This window comes from Toxorhynchites rutilus, chromosome 3 (genome assembly GCF_029784135.1).
Source record: "Toxorhynchites rutilus septentrionalis strain SRP chromosome 3, ASM2978413v1, whole genome shotgun sequence".
NCBI classification, from domain to species: domain Eukaryota; kingdom Metazoa; phylum Arthropoda; class Insecta; order Diptera; family Culicidae; genus Toxorhynchites; species Toxorhynchites rutilus.
In genome coordinates, this window is record NC_073746.1 from 25406337 (window position 1) to 25426988 (window position 20652).

General features: G+C 42.1%; 1 protein-coding gene across 1 annotated transcript in view; it reads left to right on the forward strand.

Annotated features, from left to right (window-relative positions):
• The window catches only part of LOC129776604 (uncharacterized), a 30915-nt gene extending 13031 nt beyond the window's left edge, over positions 1-17884 (forward strand). Inside the window, exons 3-6 of the mRNA XM_055782338.1 lie at positions 7078-8717; positions 11370-13217; positions 16020-17329; positions 17396-17884. Of these exons, the coding sequence (XP_055638313.1) occupies positions 7078-8717; positions 11370-13217; positions 16020-17329; positions 17396-17765 (5168 nt within the window). The 3' untranslated portion in view covers positions 17766-17884. The remainder of the gene's footprint in view (positions 1-7077; positions 8718-11369; positions 13218-16019; positions 17330-17395) is intronic.
• Positions 17885-20652: the final 2768 nt, after the last annotated feature.

Sequence of the window (20652 nt, forward strand, 5' to 3'; positions counted from 1 at the left end):
GGACAAGACAAACAAACTAATAACGAAAAAGAAAAACACAAAAGCATTAAATACTTATACTAGACCGTTTCACAAACATATAGATCAACTGCATATAGCAGATATCGCGAGTTCCCAACACGTCTCTAACAGGAACATAGGGTTGTCTTCCTTGGACCTCAAGGGCATTCAAAAGGTACTCTCTGGCTGCGTAATTATCCGTACATTGCCAAACTACGTGATCGATGTCATCGTAACCGTTTCCACACCGACAGACGTTGCTTTGAACAAGATTTATTCTGTGGAGATGCACATCTAGCGAGTAGTGGTTGGACATAAGTCTACTCATTACACGAATGAAGTCACGACTTAAGTCCAAACCTTTGAACCACGCTCTCGAAGAAACCTTTGGAATAATTGAATATAACCACCGCCCAAGACTTCCAGTGTCCCAATCGGTTTGCCAACTCAAGAGGGAACTCTGACGCAGTAATTGAAAAAATTCATCGTATGAAATCTGTCTATCAAACAATTCGCCTTCCTGGGCACCCACCTTTGCGAGAGTGTCCGCCTTCTCATTGCCAGGAATTGAGCAATGAGAGGGGACCCATACAAAGGTTATCTTATAAGATCTTTCGATCAGTGCACTCATCTGCAGCCTCACTTTTGTGAGGAAATAAGATGGGTGCCTACTAGTTCTCATCGACTGGAGAGCCTCAAGCGAACTGAGACTATCCGAGAAAATGAAGTAATGGTCTGCAGGCTTGTTGGAGATCATCCCCAATGCGAAGTCGATTGCTGCCAGCTCAGCAACATAAACGGAACAAGGTTCCTGCAGTTTACGGAAGGCGCTCGAATTTTCATTGAAAACACCGAAGCCAGTGGATCCATTGAGGCGAGACCCATCAGTGAAGTATCTTTTCATGCAATTGACTTTTTGGTACTTTCGGTTAAAAATACGGGGAATGAAAGTTGGTCGAAGCTGATCTGAAATCCCAAGTATTGCTTGTTTCATCGACAGATCGTATTCAATTGAGGAACTGCTGATGGTGAAGTGAGCACGGTCTGGAGTAAACGATGGAAGACAAATATCTGATGAAATATAGTGATGATAAATTCTCATAAACCGAGATTGTATATTTAGATGAAGCATTTTATCAAAGTTTTCAATCACAAGTGTGTTCGTGATACCGCATTTCACCAGTATTCTGAGAGAAAGTTCCCAGAATCGGTTCTGTAGAGGAGTTACTCCTGCCAGAACCTCGAGACTCATGTTATGCGTTGAGTGCATACAGCCGAGAGCTATACGCAGACAATGATATTGAATTCGTTCCAATTTTAGAAGGTGACTTTTAGCTGCTGAGAGAAAGCAGAAAGAGCCATACTCCAGAATAGATAGAATAGTTGTTTTATAAAGCGTTATGAGATCTCCCGGATGAGCTCCCCACCACGTGCCGCAAATCGAGCGGAGAAAGTTGACCCTCTTTTGACATTTTTGCTTCAAATACGTAATGTGGGTATTCCAAGTGCATTTTGAATCAAACCAGACACCAAGGTACTTGAAGGTCAATGATTGGGTAATGTTTCTCCCCAAAAGCTTAAGTTGCAATTGGGCTGGGGACCGCTTTCGAGTAAACACTACCAGTTCTGTTTTCTGCGGCGAGAATTCTATCCCTAAGTTCCTTGTCCAAGAAGACAAGTTATCTAGGGAATTTTGCAATGGTCTTTGCAAGTGTTCGGCATGGGGACCTCTGACGGAAACCACACCATCATCTGCAAGTTGTCTTAGCGTGCATTGTTCTGCCAAACAACTGTCAATATCTTTCACATAAAAATTATAAAGAAGGGGGCTGAGACATGAGCCTTGGGGTAGACCCATATAACTATTTCTGGAAGTTGTCAGCTGTCCAAGGGTGAAGTTCATTTGCTTTTCTGACAACAAATTGTACAAGAAGTTATTCAAAATTCCAGGAAGTCCACATCTGTTCAGATTGTCTGACAGAATTTCTATGGAAACTGAATCAAAAGCTCCCTTAATATCCAAAAATACTGAAGCCAGTTGCTCCTTGTGCGCAAAGGCCAGTTGAATATCTGTAGAAAGCAACGCTAGACAATCGTTTGTTCCTTTGCTCTTGCGAAACCCAAATTGTGTACTTGATAGCAAATTATTTGTCTCGATCCATTGATCGAGTCTTCGAAGGATCATTTTCTCCAGCAATTTTCTAATGCACGAGAGCATAGCAATCGGACGGTATGAGTTATGGTCAGACGCTGGTTTGCCAGGCTTTTGAATTGCTATCACTTTGACCTGTCTCCATTCGGGTGGCACAATATTGTTTTCTAGTAGAGTATTGAATAAGTCTAGCAAGCGTCTTTTCGCGATATGGGGAAGATTTTTTAGAAGAACGAATTTAATCATATCGCTTCCGGGTGAAGAGTTGTTCGATGAAAGAAGAGCCATAGAAAATTCCAGCATTGAGAATGGTCTGTCCAGAGGTCCACCGCTTGGAGACGTTTCTCGAAGAATATGTTGGGCTGGAACTGAGTCTGGACAGACCTTTTTAGCGAAATCGAATATCCATCGGTTGGAGTATTCTTCACTCTCGTTGGTAGATGAGCGGTTACGCATGTTGCGAGCTACCCTCCACAAGGTGCGTATTGAGGTTTCACGAGAAAGACCTTCGATGAAATTGCGCCAGTAACCGCGTTTATTTGCTTTAACTAATTGTTTCAGCTGTATTTCAAGCGTTGAATATTCCTCGAAGTGTGTGGATGTTCCATGTCTGCGAAAAGCTTTGAAAGCATCAGATTTTTTCAAATACAATTTTGTGCATTCATCGTCCCAGCCAGGAGTGGCTGGTTTTCTTTTAAATGAAGCACTTGGAACTTTTCTTTTTTGTGCTTCCAGTGAGCTTTTACACAATAAATCGACGAAGAATCGATATTCTTCCAATGGTGGAAGTATATCTATTGATTCGACACCGATTGTTACCGCCGTTGCAAATTTTTGCCAGTCGATGTTCCTTGTTAGATCAAATGGAACTCGAGATGGTTCAGTGGATTGCGGGCTACACTTGATTGATATGTTGATTGGCAAGTGATCGCTACCATGGGGATCATTGATGACCTTCCACTGACAATCTAATGATAGCGAGTTTGAGCACAAAGATAGATCGAGTCGGCTTTCTCGAGCCGGAGGTTTTGCAATTCGTGTCACTTCACCAGTGTTCAAGATAGTCAAGTTGAAATCGTCACATAAATCGTAAAAAATAGCCGCCCTAGCGTCATCATAAAGATCGCCCCACCCAGTACCATGGGAGTTCATGTCACCCAAAATTAGAACTGGGGTTGAGAGAATCGAAATTAGATTCCAAAGTTGATTACGGCTAATGGAAGTATTCGGGGGAACGTATACTGAAGCTATGCAGAGTTCTTTATTCTTTGCAGTTATTTGACAAGCGACGATTTCGACGTCTGATAGAGCTGGGAGAGGAATTTTATAGAAAGAGTAGCACTTTTTGATCCCTAAAAGTACTCCTCCATAGGAATCATCTCTATCCAGGCGAATAATATTAAAATCGTGGAAGTTGAGTTCTGTGTCAGAAGAAAGCCATGTTTCGGAAAGAGCGAATATATCACAATCATAATTTTGAAGTAAAAATTTGAACGAGTCTAGTTTAGGCACTAGACTACGGCAGTTCCATTGTAGCACATTGATCATATCTTCTACTACGTTAGATGAATTATCCATCGAAAGATATGATTGATGCAAGGAGGGGCCAAGAAGCAGTCAATTGCTTAAGGTAAGACTTTAAAGATGGAAGCAAGGCAGAAATAAGGCTTCTGAGGGGGTCTTGAATTTTGAACGTGTTTAGTATGAAGTCCACAATGTCCGAAAAAGCTATCAATCCTCGATTAGACGCGAATTTTCTACGAGAAGATCGAGGAGCAGCGTTTTTATTTCTCTCTTCTCTGGGTAATGACGTAAAATCCTTGCTGCAACCAGGAACTGGCTGAGAAGGAGCCTTCGGATTCGTTTTTTTGCTACTATTACCCTTGGAATTAGACAATCTTCCGAGGGTTTAGCTTTCTTACGGTGCACCATTGGTGAAGAGAGCTTTCTTTTTGATGATTCATCCTTTATTGAAGATTCTGGTGCAGCCGAAGTATGACCCTCATCAGAATCAGAATCCGATTCTTGAGATGACAAAACCGAAAATTGGTTTTCATTTTGAGCGGCTGATGCGGTCTTTAGCATTTCGGCATAAGTCCGCTTGGAGCGTCCAGCGATAGAACGCTTCACTTTATCGGAGTGCTGTTTGTACCTTGGGCACTCTTGTAGAGGGTGAGGATTCTCGCCACAGTGAATACATTTTTCCACTGTTTGAGTGCAAGAATCCTCACTATGTTTATCGCCACATTTGCCGCAACGAAATTTGTTGCCGCAGTGGCTAACCGAGTGTCCCAACTTTTTACATTTGGTACAATTATAAACCCGCGGTACAAACAGGCGCACTGAGAAAAAAACATTTTCTACTTTCACATAATTTGGGAGAACAGAACCTGCGAAAGTAACTCGAAAAGAGTGCGAGGGCTTATAAACTTTTTTATTTTCTTCCAAAGATGCTGAATGCAGATTTCTAACATCCAGGATCTTTACAAGATCTCCAATCATCGAGTTTTTGAAGGAACCCGACGCTTGTTTTAGTTCATCGACGCTCAGACTCGCGTCGGTTACTACGCCTTCTATCTCCACTTCTCGAGAAGGGATGTAGATGTGATACTCCCTGTTAAAAACTTCGTGGTCAACAATCTTGTTGGCCACATCAAAAGTCGGTGCTTCTACACGCAGTTTGTCCGGTCTCTCTTTATGTATCGAGACGCCCTTATAATTACGCAGCAAATCTCTTGAAATATCAAGAGTTCTCAAAGCTTTTTCGTTGGGCCGAAAGAAAACAACCCATGGTGCCTTCGAGGACTGTTGATAATAACGCGTCCGCGCAACATTGGCATCAGCAGATGTCATAACGGTTGCGCAGACGGTGCGCAACCGCCTATGAAAACGAAAAAAAAACTCGCACGCACACACACAACTCACACGCACACACTCGCGCAAAAACTCAACTTAAAACTAACTTAGACTAAAAACTAACTTAAACTAAAAACTAGCTCCAATCAAAAATCTTCTTGAAAAAAAAAACAATAATTTCGTAAAAAAAAATTTAATAAATAAAAACTCAATAAAAAAATTTAGTCTGATGAGTTCGAACAACTTGAACAACCCTATTCAGGGAGCTATACAACGCTGCACGCTATGGTATAAGCACAATAGCGAGACGGCAAAAACTATTCTATTGTACTTCTCTGTTTGATGTTTGGTGAAGATACAAATGTAACGCTCAATGGAACCAATTCACAGAACACCGGTCCAGCGTCGCTGGAGAGGTGCTGCTTCCTCGCTGTTCCGGATGCGTTGGCACTTAACTTGTCACCAATGGGCGAAAGAAAAAAAAAACAACAACCAAAAATCACTTTGGCGGAGGGGAAAAAAAACTTTCCAGCTTCGATATTGTAGCGGAGGACGGACAATGTGTGTCCGTCTCTTGCAAATAATCGACGAGGAATGATTCGAGATGTTATAAATGTAAATATTTTCCGATATTTGTTTTTTTATGTCTGTAATAAATCGTATATTCGTACGACAATAGTCGTGTAAGATGCAAATATGAATAGTATATTAATCCGGACCAATTTGCAAGCATTTGCAATGTATGTATATCGTCTCCATTTTTGCATGTATGTGCTGGTTAGGTGCATCATATACCACCCAAAATATGGGATATGTGGTGGCATATAACCACTAGTTATCGAATTTCATGTTTGCTGGGTTATTATGTCTAAATATTTAGTTTGCTTGAACAGCTTAAACTGTGCACCTTCCACCCCAAAGAGATGCAATATTGTGTATATTTTTTCTTCTTGTGGCAGATGTATTTACAGTTGTTTTTAATTTTTTCATGCCTCAAACCATTTCAACGACCCAATATTTCTCCTAACCTTATATTCAACGAACACTTTTCAGTTGAAATGTAACTGATAATTTGGAGGAAACAATATTTCATTCCAACGCCACGAAGCAAATGTGATGCAGAATATAAATAATGTACAAACTGTTAAAAATGCATTCTCCTCGTTTTCCATTTCGTCGTTCAAAGTGCATTTTTATTGCGCACAACCGAGAATCATTAACATTTTTTATGATTTTACAAATAGTACCTTTGCCAGATTAAACGCTACAATTGTTGACTTATGTTGCCGCTCTCCCCTCGAATTCGGGGCAAAGTTCAAGCAATTATACATTATTGTTATTATGAAAATTTGAAGTATAGCGATAATTACGACTAAAACAGTGATAACGCCTTCGCGTAAATGTAAATATAGCCAGACGATTGATTGCTTTCCTGAATCGAATAAATAAAAGTCCGCGTGCACGATAATTTCTGACAAATTATGAAAGCGCATATATGCAGCCTGTTCTGCTGATAATTGCCATTCCCAATGTCATAAAGATGTACCTGTGTTCCGTTATGTTTCGCCCAATTTGCACCCGAATTAGTGGTACCCGCAACACAATCCAATGTCATTGACCCATTTGCTAATTAGCTAATCTCATAATTAGTGAAATCTCGCGACTGTCGACGATGTCATAATACATATTGGCGCGCGCACAAACGATTCTTCGATTGCGACAATCCACTGAAGCGCGCCGTCCTCCTCCGTTATCGAGTTGACCTGTATTTCCATTTACTTAATAAAAAAAGAGACGCCGATCGCCGATTCCTACAGCGCAATACGCGCGAAACCATAACACACTCCAAAGGGACTAATTCCACGGATCATCGATGTGAAATGGTTAGGTTCCACAACAGCTGCTGGCTTGCTCGCAACGATGCTACACGATGCTGTGTGCTTATTATCAGTGGCGCGAAGATGTGCCACTATTTATAGCGTGCCCTCTCGCGTGTTTAATCAAAGCTTCATTTTTCATTCGATTTTTTCACTCCCTCTATCCCCTCTGCTCTTTTCCGATCCTTCCAGAAACGGAAATCTCCCCGCTGTTGGACAAATATGCCGTGTGGAGTTACCTGCTGAAGAACAACATCGATAATCTGGTCAAGATATGGATACAGATCAACGCGTGCCTGCGATCGTCACCCGAGCTAGCCAAAAATCCCCAGCTCTACTCGGCGGATCTGGCGAAGATAAAGATCGATATCTACGATGATCCACGTTTCAATGAGCGTCTGCGGCAGCTCTTTCGACGATGGGAAATTAACGATTTCATGATCTCGCTGCTCTCTAGCCAGAAAAGCATGTGTCGGAATGAGGTGTTGCTCAACGCGTTGGCGACCTACGGGAAGTTTGTGGATCACGAACGAACCGATGCTCTGCAGATACTCAGAAGACTGATAACGACGCAAACGTTGCACTCCTACAGGTATTGGCTGGAGGGGGAAGTGTTTCAGGACGGGTTGATTAAACATCTGGTAGAGAATCGATTGTTTCCACTGCTGGATTTGTCTGTGGTCAGTAAAGAATGCTTGATGAAGCTAGCCGATGACCCGAGCTGTGATAACAGAGAAGAACTGGAGCTGTATTTAGCGCTGCGTGAGCTCAGAAGCAGCGACTTAGGCAAAGAAAAATTATTAAATATTTCTACCAAGGCGTCGAAATATTTGCTGAATATTGAACCGAACTTTTACGATGAGAACCACATTGTGTTTCTGTTCGAGTATTTCCTAAATCCACAGAATACAAAATTCCCCAAAGATGAGCGTCGATTTGCGACATTACCTCACCTGCGCCAATTTCTAGCCAGGTTGACGAGAGGTCCGAACTCGTCACCCTCCGCGGAAGAGCTGCTTACTCTGCACGGATTACCATCTCTGGAAACCATCAGAAGTCATCTTTTCCGGGATATAAACACGGGCGATGAGGACGAGCAACTTATGAAGCAAGCAATGTTCAAGGAGCATGGCTATATTCCGCACTGTAATCATCCACTGCTCTGTGAAAAATATTCCAACCCAGTGAAACTGAATTACCTTCATTACATTAAACAACATCGGTCCAGCTATGCGCTGTATCTGTTCTACATGGAACAGTTAAAGTGCTACTCTCGAATCAGTCCACTCCAGATAAACAGTGCGGCCAAAACAGCGGCCGAAATTGCACTTGCATCCTACAATGATACGAGCCTGGTTACCCACTGCATTGCGTTCATTGAGATGCTCGGAGTGAACAGTGCCCGAACTCGTGCCTACATTCGATGTTTGAACATGGTTGCTAGTGGTGAAACCGAAACAGTGTCCCCAAACGAGCTGGTCCAGCGGTGTGAAAGTGTTATAATTTCTCGGTCCTGGAACGATCCGGATCTGCTGTCCGATTTAGAAGCTGTCACTACGGTTTGTCGAGCCAATCGAATCAAATTTCCCGAAAACTATCTGAGCCAGATTTTATCGGAAAACAATTGGCTACGGTTTTTGTTTCTTGTGGAATATTTGGAACTACCCCAGGAGCAGATATTGGAGCTGTGCAAGGATGGCTTCCAGGATCGAAACATTGGACGGAATGTTATCCGGGCAATCCGGTACAACGTGGAGAGCGCTCGGCGAAGTACGTCAACGTCGTCATCGGTCCGAAGACGCAGCAGCACGACTTCCAGGCGGCGAAGGAGGGTGAGTTCCATTAGTGTTAGTTTTTGTTATATTGTATTTTTGCTCTAATTAATTACGGAGAGATTCTAAAACACAAAATATGTCTAATTATGAAATGATACAGTTATGCCAACAAATAGTCCAAATATGACTGGGCTGATCAAACGTAGCGTTTTGTAATACCGGTGACAATAACGATTTTTCAACCATTTTGGATTGTCCCGCCTTTCTTTTTCTCGACAGTTGAATCAGTTTTTCCCTTGTTTTTCCTGTCGCATTTTGCCAACAGTATGTAGAATATGCAAAATTTGTGAGGTTATGAAAGATGAACAAGATTCATTTATTTTATGTAAACTTCAGATAAGTATTTACTAAACAATGTGTTGTTTACATATAACTAAATGGAGTTTTCCATTAAGCCTCTACTCAAGCATGGGTGACAACTTTTGTTTATACTAAGTACTAGTGATGAAACGGATAGTGGTTTGGCCGGATACCGGATATCCGGCCAGCTGCGAGGCCGATTTGCTCTTTATTAGCAAATACAAAATTGAGAAGAACGACATGGTGCAAATAAAGTGTTGAATGTAAGAATGAAATAAACACATCTATATATAAAAATGGAGTGATGTCTGTCTGTCTGATTCTTATAGACTCGGAAACTACTGAACCGATCGACATGAAACGTGGTATTTAGGGGTTTTTGGGGCCGGGGAAGGTTTTCGTGACAGTTTGAGACCCCTCCCCCCTCTCTAAGGGGGGGCTGCCATACAAATGAAACACAAATTTCTGCATAACTCGAGAATTAATCGAACAAATGAAATGAAATTGGGCATGTGAGGTTTTAGGGTGCAATAAATGAATCTATGGTGGTTTGATTCTACCCCTCCTCTCTTAAGGGGAAGGTGGGGGGGCTGGTTCTACCATACCAATGAAACACAAATTTCTGCATTACTCGAGAATTAATCAAGCGAATAATACCAAATTTGGTATGTAACGTAACGGAGAACCATGTTATTTGCAAGTGGTTGAAAAATCTTGAACGAGAATTGTGTCTGAAGATAATCTGATATTATAATGTCGAGTTTTGGTAGAAGTACTAGGAATTTTATAGTAAAAGGCAATTTTAAAAGGTAGATTAGAAGATCAATCAATGAATAATTCTGTGATTGAACCAATGAACAGCGCTCAGTAAGAAAACGTGGATGTAATAACGAAAAATAAATTTTGGGCAGAACAAAGTTCGCCGGGTCAGTTTTAAATGCAAAATTTGAACGAATATTAAATTTTTCGTTTAAAATAAGTGTCCAATTTAGCTTTGCGCAGTGACAATATCGTAACCAGAGAGGTTATATTGAAGATTATGGGTAATTGAACAAAAATCCTATTTAATGGTGTATCATGTTTTCTACAAGGAATTTAAAACAGTTTTATTCTGGTAATTGTTTTATATTATTATGAATAGATTTTTGTGAGTGTATTGAGATAATTAGAATACTGGTCGAGCAAGAGTAAGAGTTACATGCAATCTGCAATCAATTATTTTCATTGAGATTGAGAACAATCCTTGAACTGTCTTCAGAAATAAAAGTCTGAGAGGGGGTAAACTTTTTTCACTACAAATCGAAATTATTATGATCGGCGACAAATTCACTAATTCGAAGACTCAACGACTGTTAGGCTTGGTGAAAAAGTGCGTTAGCCCTTCATATATTCGAGGTAATTCTACATGTTCCTGCATCAAAAAAGTGTTTGGATAAGGACGAAACCGCACAAAGAACACCGAACTTCCTTCGTACGACTACGTACGTAGTAGCCATTTAGGCGTTAGGTTTTCTGTTCCATTACATTATAGTAAATTACACTGTATTAGCCATTTAGGCGTGAGGGTATTCTATCTGTTCTTTTCCATTGTTCAGCAGACCAGACAGCGGAGACAGTTGATATTGATCATTGTTGGGTTATTTATAGAACAGCAGCCCGATGTTTCTTGCAGAGCAGAGCAGTTGTATGGATGAATCGATCTTTGTTCCACCGTGGATCGATCTCCATAGCTGATGATGGTTGCGTAGACGTAGTTATTCTATAACAAGACAAAGATGGTCAATTGAGGGCCCTGAGTTTCAACTCACAATCGATCGCTTAGTAAGCGAACGCGTAACCAAGAGGCTACGAAGACCCCCGTGAAAGGTGATGAAATATTTCATTCTACATTAACCCTTTCACGAAGCGTTTGAATTTAGTCCGTTCTTCCGAAAAATTTATCGTACCCGAAAGGGTTAAGACCAATTTAAAATGTCAAAATGTAGATCAATAGATAGTATCTTTGATGGCATTCAAATATTACCCCAAATTCACCCCATTAACAACACAACCATTAATCACAAGCGCCGCCCTCCTTTCCTCCTCTTTTGATTTTGAGCCATGATCTAGCAAAATAACCTAAGCAAAAACTCCAAAGTCTCGCTACGTCATTAGACACGCGGTGGAATCACCGCTTAATTGTTCTTCTGTGTACGCGCGATAATTGATCCCGCCCAGACGTCGCTATTTTCATTCGCTCTAAGCCAAAAACTTGATTATTACAATTCACGACGTTATCGCCGCCGGAATTTTGTGCAACGCTGGTACTAACACAATATTGTTTTGTTTTTTTTTCTGTTCGCTTCCCAGGGTAGCAACACCACCGCCGAGAGCCGCTCGAGTGTATCGAGCGAGAGCGACATCCAATCATCCGGCAAATACTACAACAGCACATCACAGCACTCGCACTTCGTGATAAATGAGTCAGCGTTCGACGGCACGGATTACGAATGGTCACGCTTCCTTGACGAGCAGTACGATAGTGACCTATTCGCTACGATTCTGCTGTGCTCGAGTGAGGCGAGAAACTGTGACAGGTTAGAGGCGGCTGCAAGCTGCACCATTCGGGATTTCGAAAGCTTTCGACAGCTGGTTGGGGGGACATACGGCGTGGATAGCGGCAATCGGCAGTCGGGTCCTTCGGGGACATTCGCTAATCTGCTGGATCGCGCTGTGCGCAGACGATGGCCTTTGTTGGCTGTGCTGGCAGCGGTTGTATTCGAGACAAGCCGCAAATTTTGTTGGCTCACCTGGTTGATGGTTTCCATCGATTATCCGTACCAGGAAAAGATTGTCCAACTTCAGGAAATCAAGTTCTTTCAAGATTTGTTGGAGTATTACATCAGTTCCGGCCGTGTGCGAACGCTTGAGGATAGTCTCGAAGTGTTCTACCCAAAAGCAAATTTCCGAAATTTGACCAAGTATTTTGCTGAAACAGCGGATATAAACTTCACTCAGAGCAGCATCGACTGTCTGCGACGATTTCTCGAAAATGCCACCGACTGCCCGCTATTGGGACTGGATGGGAATGAACTGAGGAACTTCAGCGCCAAGTTGCTGACCCTTCACCTCGATCACAATTTCGAATCGTCCCACCACCAGATCTATCTGTTGCAATCGTTGATTGCATCGGATATAGAGTACTTCACGTGTGTCGTTGATTTCACACGACTTTTGAAAATAAGCGAGATCATCCAAAACACGACGGTGCCGGTTAAGTTCATTAATTTCTACGACTGCAAAGAACGTCAGCAAGAGGAATTTAAAGCGCTTTGTGAGCGCTTGATTGCGCAAAATTTCTACAAGGAAGCAATCGAATTGGCTGATCTAGCAGAGCTGCCGAAAGATTCGATTATCTTCGACTACTGGGTTAGTCAGGTCGAAATCAATGGAACATGCGATTTCGAGCAGTACCAGAAAGATATGGACCGATATCACTTCCCTCCTCGGCTGTTGCTCAAATTTTACATCTACATTGCCAATCAGACCGATTATCATAACCCGAGAAAATACATTCTCCTGGCGCGAGCTTTGGAACTGATCAAAGAATGGAATCTCTACCCGAGTGAAGAATTCGATCGCGACCGCTTGGAATACGAGCTGGCGCTGGCATACGTGAAATATACCGGAGATCCATTCGACTTCAAATTGTATCATTCGCACTTCTTCACTACCACCTTCCGACGGGATCAAGGCGTGCTCTACCATACCTTCCTGGAGCTGAAAGAAGTAGCTGGTATCAACGATCTCACTGTTTCGCATCTTAATTTGGAAGACCCAGAAGAAGTGATCCGTTTGGATGGTCTCATCAATCGTTTGCTCGAGAAAGGTGACATCGTACAGGCTCTCCGGTATCAGGCCATCTTCGATCAACGTCCGATCGATCTGCACTTCATTGTGTTCTGCATGGCGCTAGCGGAATCACTCGTCAGTTTGTACAATCTATCAAAAGAGGAACGTCTTCTACTGAATGAAGACTATCGGAGGGCATCGAACCGGTTCGAACGAAGGACACTTCGCACAAGCCGAGTGAGTCAGAGCTCGGTGTCGTCGCCGTTGAAATTGGCGCATAATGATTCGCTGGATACGAGCACTGGGTGTTCGGAGTTTGAGGAGATGCCATCCAAAGAAAAAAGGGACATCTTCGAAGCAATCAATGTGAGTATTCAATCGTATTTCACAATTCAATCTCGATAGAATGTTCATCTAATAGTAAGCAGTTTTTTATTTCGATTCTATTTCTGAATATATTTACTCGTGTTCACTTAGTCGTTGATAGCTACATATTGTTTAACCCTTTCGCTACAAGTGTCGTCTATAAACGATATCAGTGTGATACTGCACATCGATCACACCAACGCGATATGCATACTTTTCGGCGCAGTGCTCCGTTCAGCGGTAGCACTCCGACGGAGCACACTGCATTTACTAGCTGACCCGGCAAATTTCGTCTCGCCCAAAATTTGTTTTTTGTTATTTTGTTATCATTCATGTTTTCTTACTATGAGCAAGTTCATGGGTCCAATCGCAGAACTGTTCATTGATTGATCTTCTAATCGACCCCATTACGACCCCTTTTACTATAAAATTCGTAGTATTTCTAACAAAACTCATCATTATAATATAAAATTATTTTCAGACACAATTCTCGTTCAAGATTTTTCAACCACTTGCAAATAACATGTTTCTCCGTTACATGGAATAAATGTTTGATACAGAAAATATGACAGAAGGACGACAGCCCTAAATCGGACAATTCCTTCCTCGAGTTCTGCTTTTATCCCCATATTCGGCGATACTTTTTTATTGGTATAGATGGAAGAAGATAAAGGAGTGCGTTTCATCGTGCGTAGAACATATGAGAATTTAATTTTCCGAATTTTCCCTTTTTCTTTCAGTGTTTTTCAAAAAATTTTCAATTGTCATGTTTTTGGTTGAAATATGTGTAATATTTTTATGGGACCCCCTCTCAATTCCAGAGGAGGGAGGGGTGTCATACCAACATAGAAACATTCCTCATACCCAAAAATCATCACATCGCAAATTGTGCTTGATTAGTTCTCGAGTTTTGCAGAAGTTTGTGTTTGTGTGCCCCCTGTAATTTGTGTTTCATTTGTATGGCAGACCCCCCCTCCCCCCTTAGAGAGGGGGGTGGATAAGGGGGAAAAGGTTTCGCATCGTGAAAATCATACACTTTTCCATCGATTATTGCTCAGTCGCTGAAAGTTTCAAACTCAGAGAGTTCATTCGCCTCTAGTTTGCCTTCCAAATTGCCATCGTAAACCACACCTTCCTCGACCACCTTCCACACCTCGATTCAATCTCGGACAAAAAGCATACTTAAGCGATATTCTGGTAGTGAAACGCATTCATTCTTCGTGAGGACACCGACTGGACACGAGAGACCGAGTGCTTTCTCAAGGCAATAGAGGTGAACGAGTAGGAAAGTTTCCCAAGGGTCTTTTTGAAGACTAGAGACGAATGAACTGAAAAGTTTAAAGTCTCTTCAATTCAATAAAGAAAAAGAAGAAGAAACGCATTCAGTATGTTTCGAACTGTAAGGAAGCACAGAAGGGCCGATCCATCAGGAGAAGAAGAGAGTACCAGCATGGAAAATTGGTTCCGCTTGATGCATAGGAGCAGCCGCTAAACACACATACACACGCACAACTCTTTTCGTTTAGTGGTTATCGAGCTAGCATTAACCACTGGCGGGCATCGAGCATCGAGAAGAATCCGGAAAGATGTTATCGTTGCTGAAAAATATTCTGCCAGTTCCCCTTGGAATTGAAAATAGCATTCAAGCGAAAGAAATTCATATAATACTGCGATCAAATGCATTTCGTTTTGTGAAATTTCAATCAAGTGCAATTAATTCTTCCCCATCTGTAGAATATTTTCGTATCCAATATTGGATGCATAAAACCTTGTGCGTCTAACGTAACGCTCTCGTTTTCAAAGTCCCCCAAATATTCATTTATTCATTCATTCAGAATGGATTCAGATTCACCTTCAAACAAATGATCACTAAATCAACGATAGTCATACGTCAACCTTGCGATTATGACACAGATATAACCCACTTCCTGTTTTTATAGATGGGGTCCGTCCTTCCACTCCTTCAGTAGCTGTTCTGTGTTCCAGATCCTGACTACCAACCGGTGCATACACTCTACAAGTTTTCCCGAACCTCCCTTGAAGAGCTCCGCTACGAGGCCACTGCCGTAGTGAAAGGGTTAATACTGATGCCTACACACAACTGGTTTCGAGGAAAAACGTGATGCGTTGTTTCTGGATCATTTAGAGTGGATAATTACTATTTATTGGTTTACGATTTGCTTGAGCAGCGAAAACAATAGACGCCATAAGTTGATCAATGGATCACCAGATCACTGCCGTATCAGAACGATCCATATTGATGGGGTTTTAAGTAAACCCATATTGATAGGATTTTGATAAAATATGTCCATAATCCGCCATTTTGTACCGGTCGCCATCTTTAATTTTCAAGATAATGTAATACGCAGTTTTATAATGACATCAGAGATACAGCGACACAGACAAAGATAGAAAGTTACAAAGTCACAAGAATACAAACGGGTCCAAGCTAGATGAAACCGTTCAATAAATAAGTGTAAATCATAATTATATTACGTTCACCGAGAGGGAATTCGCTTTTTTAATGATTCGATTATCCGGAGTGAAAAAAAAAATCAATACTCCGGATAATCGAGTCCGACCTATACTAGGATTTTTTAGTAAAAGGTAAAATCAACGCGGTCGATCAGAAGATCAATCAATGAACAGTTCTGCGATTGGATTCATGAACTTGCGCTTAGTGAGAAAACGTGAATGTTTGAAGGTATTGATAACAAAAAACAATTTTTGGACGGGACGAAGTTTGCCGGGTCAGCTAGAAATAAAATAAAATAAAAATAATATATTTTCTTTTCTTGACAGGGTCTCGGTGGCAAAATCAAGCACGGCCAAGCGATTGCTCAGCGTATTGTTCTCACCTATCGTATCGCAATGTTCCTCGATAAGGACTACAATGAGATGCTCAAAATTCGCGACCCCATCGGTTTGCTGGCCGAAGTTATTCAGAACGATTGGCACTGCAAGCTGGAGGTTATAAACGATATTGTGACAGCACATCGCCTCAGTGAGGCTACAATATCGGATTTCCTAGCTAAGGAAATAGTGACCGCGGTGGTGAGGTCGAAGTTCTACATGCTACAGCAGGGTTCACCATTGGTCAATTCCAAGCCTACCGACGAGCTGCTGTGGGGCTATAACATCGATCGAGATTTCCATCTGTTTCTGGAATTGGCCCCCAACACCACCCTACTCGGGAATCAGTTGCTCAGATATTGTGATGGCATTAAAAACTATAAAAGACTGGAGAAGTTATCGGAAATCAAATCTCCCACAGAGACTGAAAACTCGGATCGTGAATTAGTCGAGACGATAAGCGCTGTCTTCAAAGCACAAGTTCTCTCTCTGAAGAAACAGAACACAATCATTGTCGCCCTGCTGATCAAAGCCCACGATTGTTTCTTGCACGAATGCTTCGTCGAAGGGATCGTGCAGATTCTCCAACGCTGTAAAGCACTAACCTCGGTACTTTCGACGGCGAAATCATGGAGTCTGATTGTGAAACTGCTGGTCGGAATTGGGCGCTACCGCGAGATGTACTACTGCTTCGAGACGCTCATCAAAAACGACCAGTTTGAATCACTGCTCGGACAGTTCGACGAGAAGCATACCAACGGACTGAAGGCGGCCATCATCTCCTACCTGCACGAACACTGTCCGGAGCAGAAAGAATATTTCCGACTGGCAGCCCTTCACTTTTTGATGTACAAAGAGATCGCGGAGCTGTGGGAAACAGAGGCAAAATCCACAATCGCAAAAGTGATATCCATGCATGAAAAAAGTTGTCCGACGACGCTGTCGCAAAGTTCAACGATAAGCCTCAAAGTGGTTGTTTCCAAACTGGAATGCACTGAGTATGCGCTCTCGGATCTCAACTCCGCTATGGAAGCATACATGCACGCGGCTGAGAATTATCTGTTGGATAACAAGCTAAATTTAGCACAAAAGGCAGCCTGCAGCGCGGAACTTGTTGCTCTGCAAATCTGCTTGATCAATCAAGTGCTTAACGAAAAGACTGGTCCAAGTGAGGATGTTTCACTGTGCACATCGGTGTTGAACATCAAAAAGGACGAGAAAGGTTCGAACCTTGCCTTCTACGTCAATCATGAGCTTAGGTGAGATTTACATCTTACCAAACGATCAAACCGAATATTCACTTAACTCTTTTTATCCACATTTAGTATCCCACAAGCTCTAATCATCGCCCGCAACTATGATTTCGAAATCAGCTGGTCGACCGCTCTGTATCAACACTATGTTGTCAACGGGGAAACACAATACCTGGAGGAATATCTCGACCGGATGCCACTGACGGATAGGATGATCGAAAGCCTCGTCAAAACCTTCCAGATGGAGTCGTCGGTCACACCGGAAATGGAACGGGCTGTCGCCGATTTGGTTCAAATGGTAGATGCAGCCACCCTCAAGTATCAGCTAGCGTCGCTGCTGGGGCTCAAACGCACGCTGAATGAACTGATCAACGGGAACAGTTTCTACTACTTGAAGGATTGTGATTATGGGCGCAACGAACATATTACCAGCGGGAGCTGAAGTAGATGATCATTCGAGCGAGTTTTTACATTATGTATTTATTAGTATTGTTTTGTTTAAGTGTTTGCGTGATTTTTTAAGGAATAAACAAACTGTATTTATTTATAACTGTATGCGAATCGAGGTGTGTGATCTTGGGGTAACATTTATAATAAAATTTAACTGGGAATTCGCTTTGTTATTTTATTATTATTTTTATAGAGTTATGGTACTTCTCAGCAGTAAGCTGGAATTTTAATCTACCCCGGGCTTCTGGGACGCCAAATGGGCACAGCGCGACAGCGCATGGCAGTGTCTGCACCGTTTTCTAATTGTGGTGATTCAAGGACCGTCTAGTGATATTTCATGTTCCAAGAATCACCGCTTTCTGCAGAACCGCGGGTTGTTCTGTCACTTGCAGCTCCGCCAAAGACTGCGTGATCGAGTGGGGAACTTAACCAGTTTCTGAGATTACTACTGGTATAATACGGATGTCCTGCAAATGCCACATTTGTCTTAGTTCTTCTGCCAAATCATGATTTTTGGTTATCTTGACAGCTAACGTTGATTGAAGATTGTGGTCTAATGGTATGGCAATGTCTATAACTGAAACTTCTCGTAGACCACAATATCAGTGCGATCAGTTGGTATTCGGACATCCGTAATGATCGCGTGATCCCAGTACAATTTGTAGCAGCTATTCTCCGAGACCGAATCCTGGACATACTTATACACAGCGTTTCACAACTATAGACCCACTCATTTTTTCTGAGTTTCCAGAGATATGTAAGAAATCGAATTGAAGTATAGAGTGTAAAATACAATAACTATCTTCATTTGTAAGACTAGCCATTTCAACTTTATTATTGTGTTCAAGCGCGAAACATTCAAAAAACTAAAAATCCAGTGTTTCATAACTATAGAACCAGACAGAAAAACTCTCAATCCTTTACAAAATTAACGTCAATTTAACATGAATTACGATAAGTTTCCAATTCGTAGGTCATATTTAGTTCTTATTCAGTCCAAATAACCCATTCGTGGTGGTTTCGACCCAGCTGCGCCATGTTGTTGTGTGTATCTCGTTTACGCAGAGGATACTGCTCGTTTAAACTCTTCAAATGACTTATACTGCTTGTAAGCTGCAACTATTATTCGTCCGATCACTCCTCATAAGTTTCTGACAGGGTTTGACTTGGTAAACAAGCCGACCAGCCCAGTATCTGAAACCCCTATTCATTAAACCATGCCGTAACCTTCCGGATTTTATGAATTAAGTCAAAACCCTGTCAGGAACTTATGAGGAGTGATGCAGTTGCAGTAATAGTTGCAGCTTTCAAGCAGTATAAGTCATTTGAAGAGCTTAAATGAGCAGTATCTCCTGCGTAAACGAGATGAACAATCTTGGCAACCGAGTTGTGACGATTGAGATAAGCTGATTCGGCTAACACTCCTCAGCCGGCTACGACGTGTTCAATCGTCTCTCTCCTACCTTATTGCACTTCCTGCAACAGTCGACAACGTTTCCGTGTAAGGTATATTTCCAGTGGTGGACGCTAACATCTGGATTTATGGCTACCATAAATCCTTCTGTTTCAGAAAAGAGTTCACCTCGCTCGTGTTCGATAATGCTTCGTTAATATGCGCTTGCTCTAAAGTCTAAAGGATGGGGGTGCGTCCCATGAAATTCTTTTTGCTACCACGCCATTATTTTCTCTTCTTAGTCTGCAAATTGCAGCTTAGTTCGTACTGCTCCTGCGTCTGATGCAGGGCACTGAATCCGTGGGCCGCCTCACAGACAGTGCGATAGACACAGGTCGGACTCGATTATCTACAGAATTCGATTATATACAGTGATAGAGATCGGAAACAAAATATAATCGAGTTCGCCCTGTATCTTTTTTTAAAGAAGTGAGCCTACGCTCTACCAGCCTTATCTGGGACGTCTAGTGGGATACTCGTGGGGTATACACCGGTTTGATGACATCCTCCTAGACGCTTACTCCGTCGAAACGACCCTCACAGCCCACGATCATACGTTGCCAGCACGCATTTTGTTGTTTAAAATACCGTTTACTTTCCATCTCTCCAACATCCGGTTACTCATTAAGACGTGTACCGATTAAGAATTACCCTCCAACTCCGTCACAGCCACTCTCGCGGGGTTTCTCACCTGTCGAGACGTGAACCGATTAGGAAGCGCCCTCCAACATAACGTGCACTCCATCACAACTGCTCTCGTTGGTACCCCACCGTTAAAGCAATCCTCGCAGATGTTCCCCTCCGTGTTCCGGCGTTTCCTCCACATCTCCACACTCCGGACAGTGTGGCGTCCTTGCGTACCCGAATCGAAGAAGGTATACAAATGAGGAAAAAATCAAGAAAATGGAGCTAACTTTGGCATGTGAAAGGTTTAGGGGACACGAAGCATTTCTATGGTGAATGGAGGGCCTGCTAAACAAATGAAGCATAAATTTCTGCATAACTCGAGAGCTAATCAAGCAAATGGAGCCAAATTTGCGATGCGATGGTTTTTGGATACGAGAAATGTTTCTATGATGGTATGACACCCCTCCCTCCTCTGGAATGGAGAGGGGATAACATAAAAATAATACACATATTTCAATTAAACATATTCCAACCAAACAAGACAATTGAAATTTTTCGGAAAACTTTGAAGGAAAATGGGAAAATTCGAAAAATTTAGTTCGCATGTGTTCAACAATTACATAGTGACAAGCGTCGTTAGTCCATTTCATGTTTGCGCTAACGAAATTGAACTTCGTTCGAAAGTGGAAATGAATTTTAATCTGATGAAACACACTATCTATATAAATAAAAACGGATCGCCGAAAGTATTGATAAGAGCAAAACTCGAGTAAGGAATCGTCCGATTTAGTCCGATTTA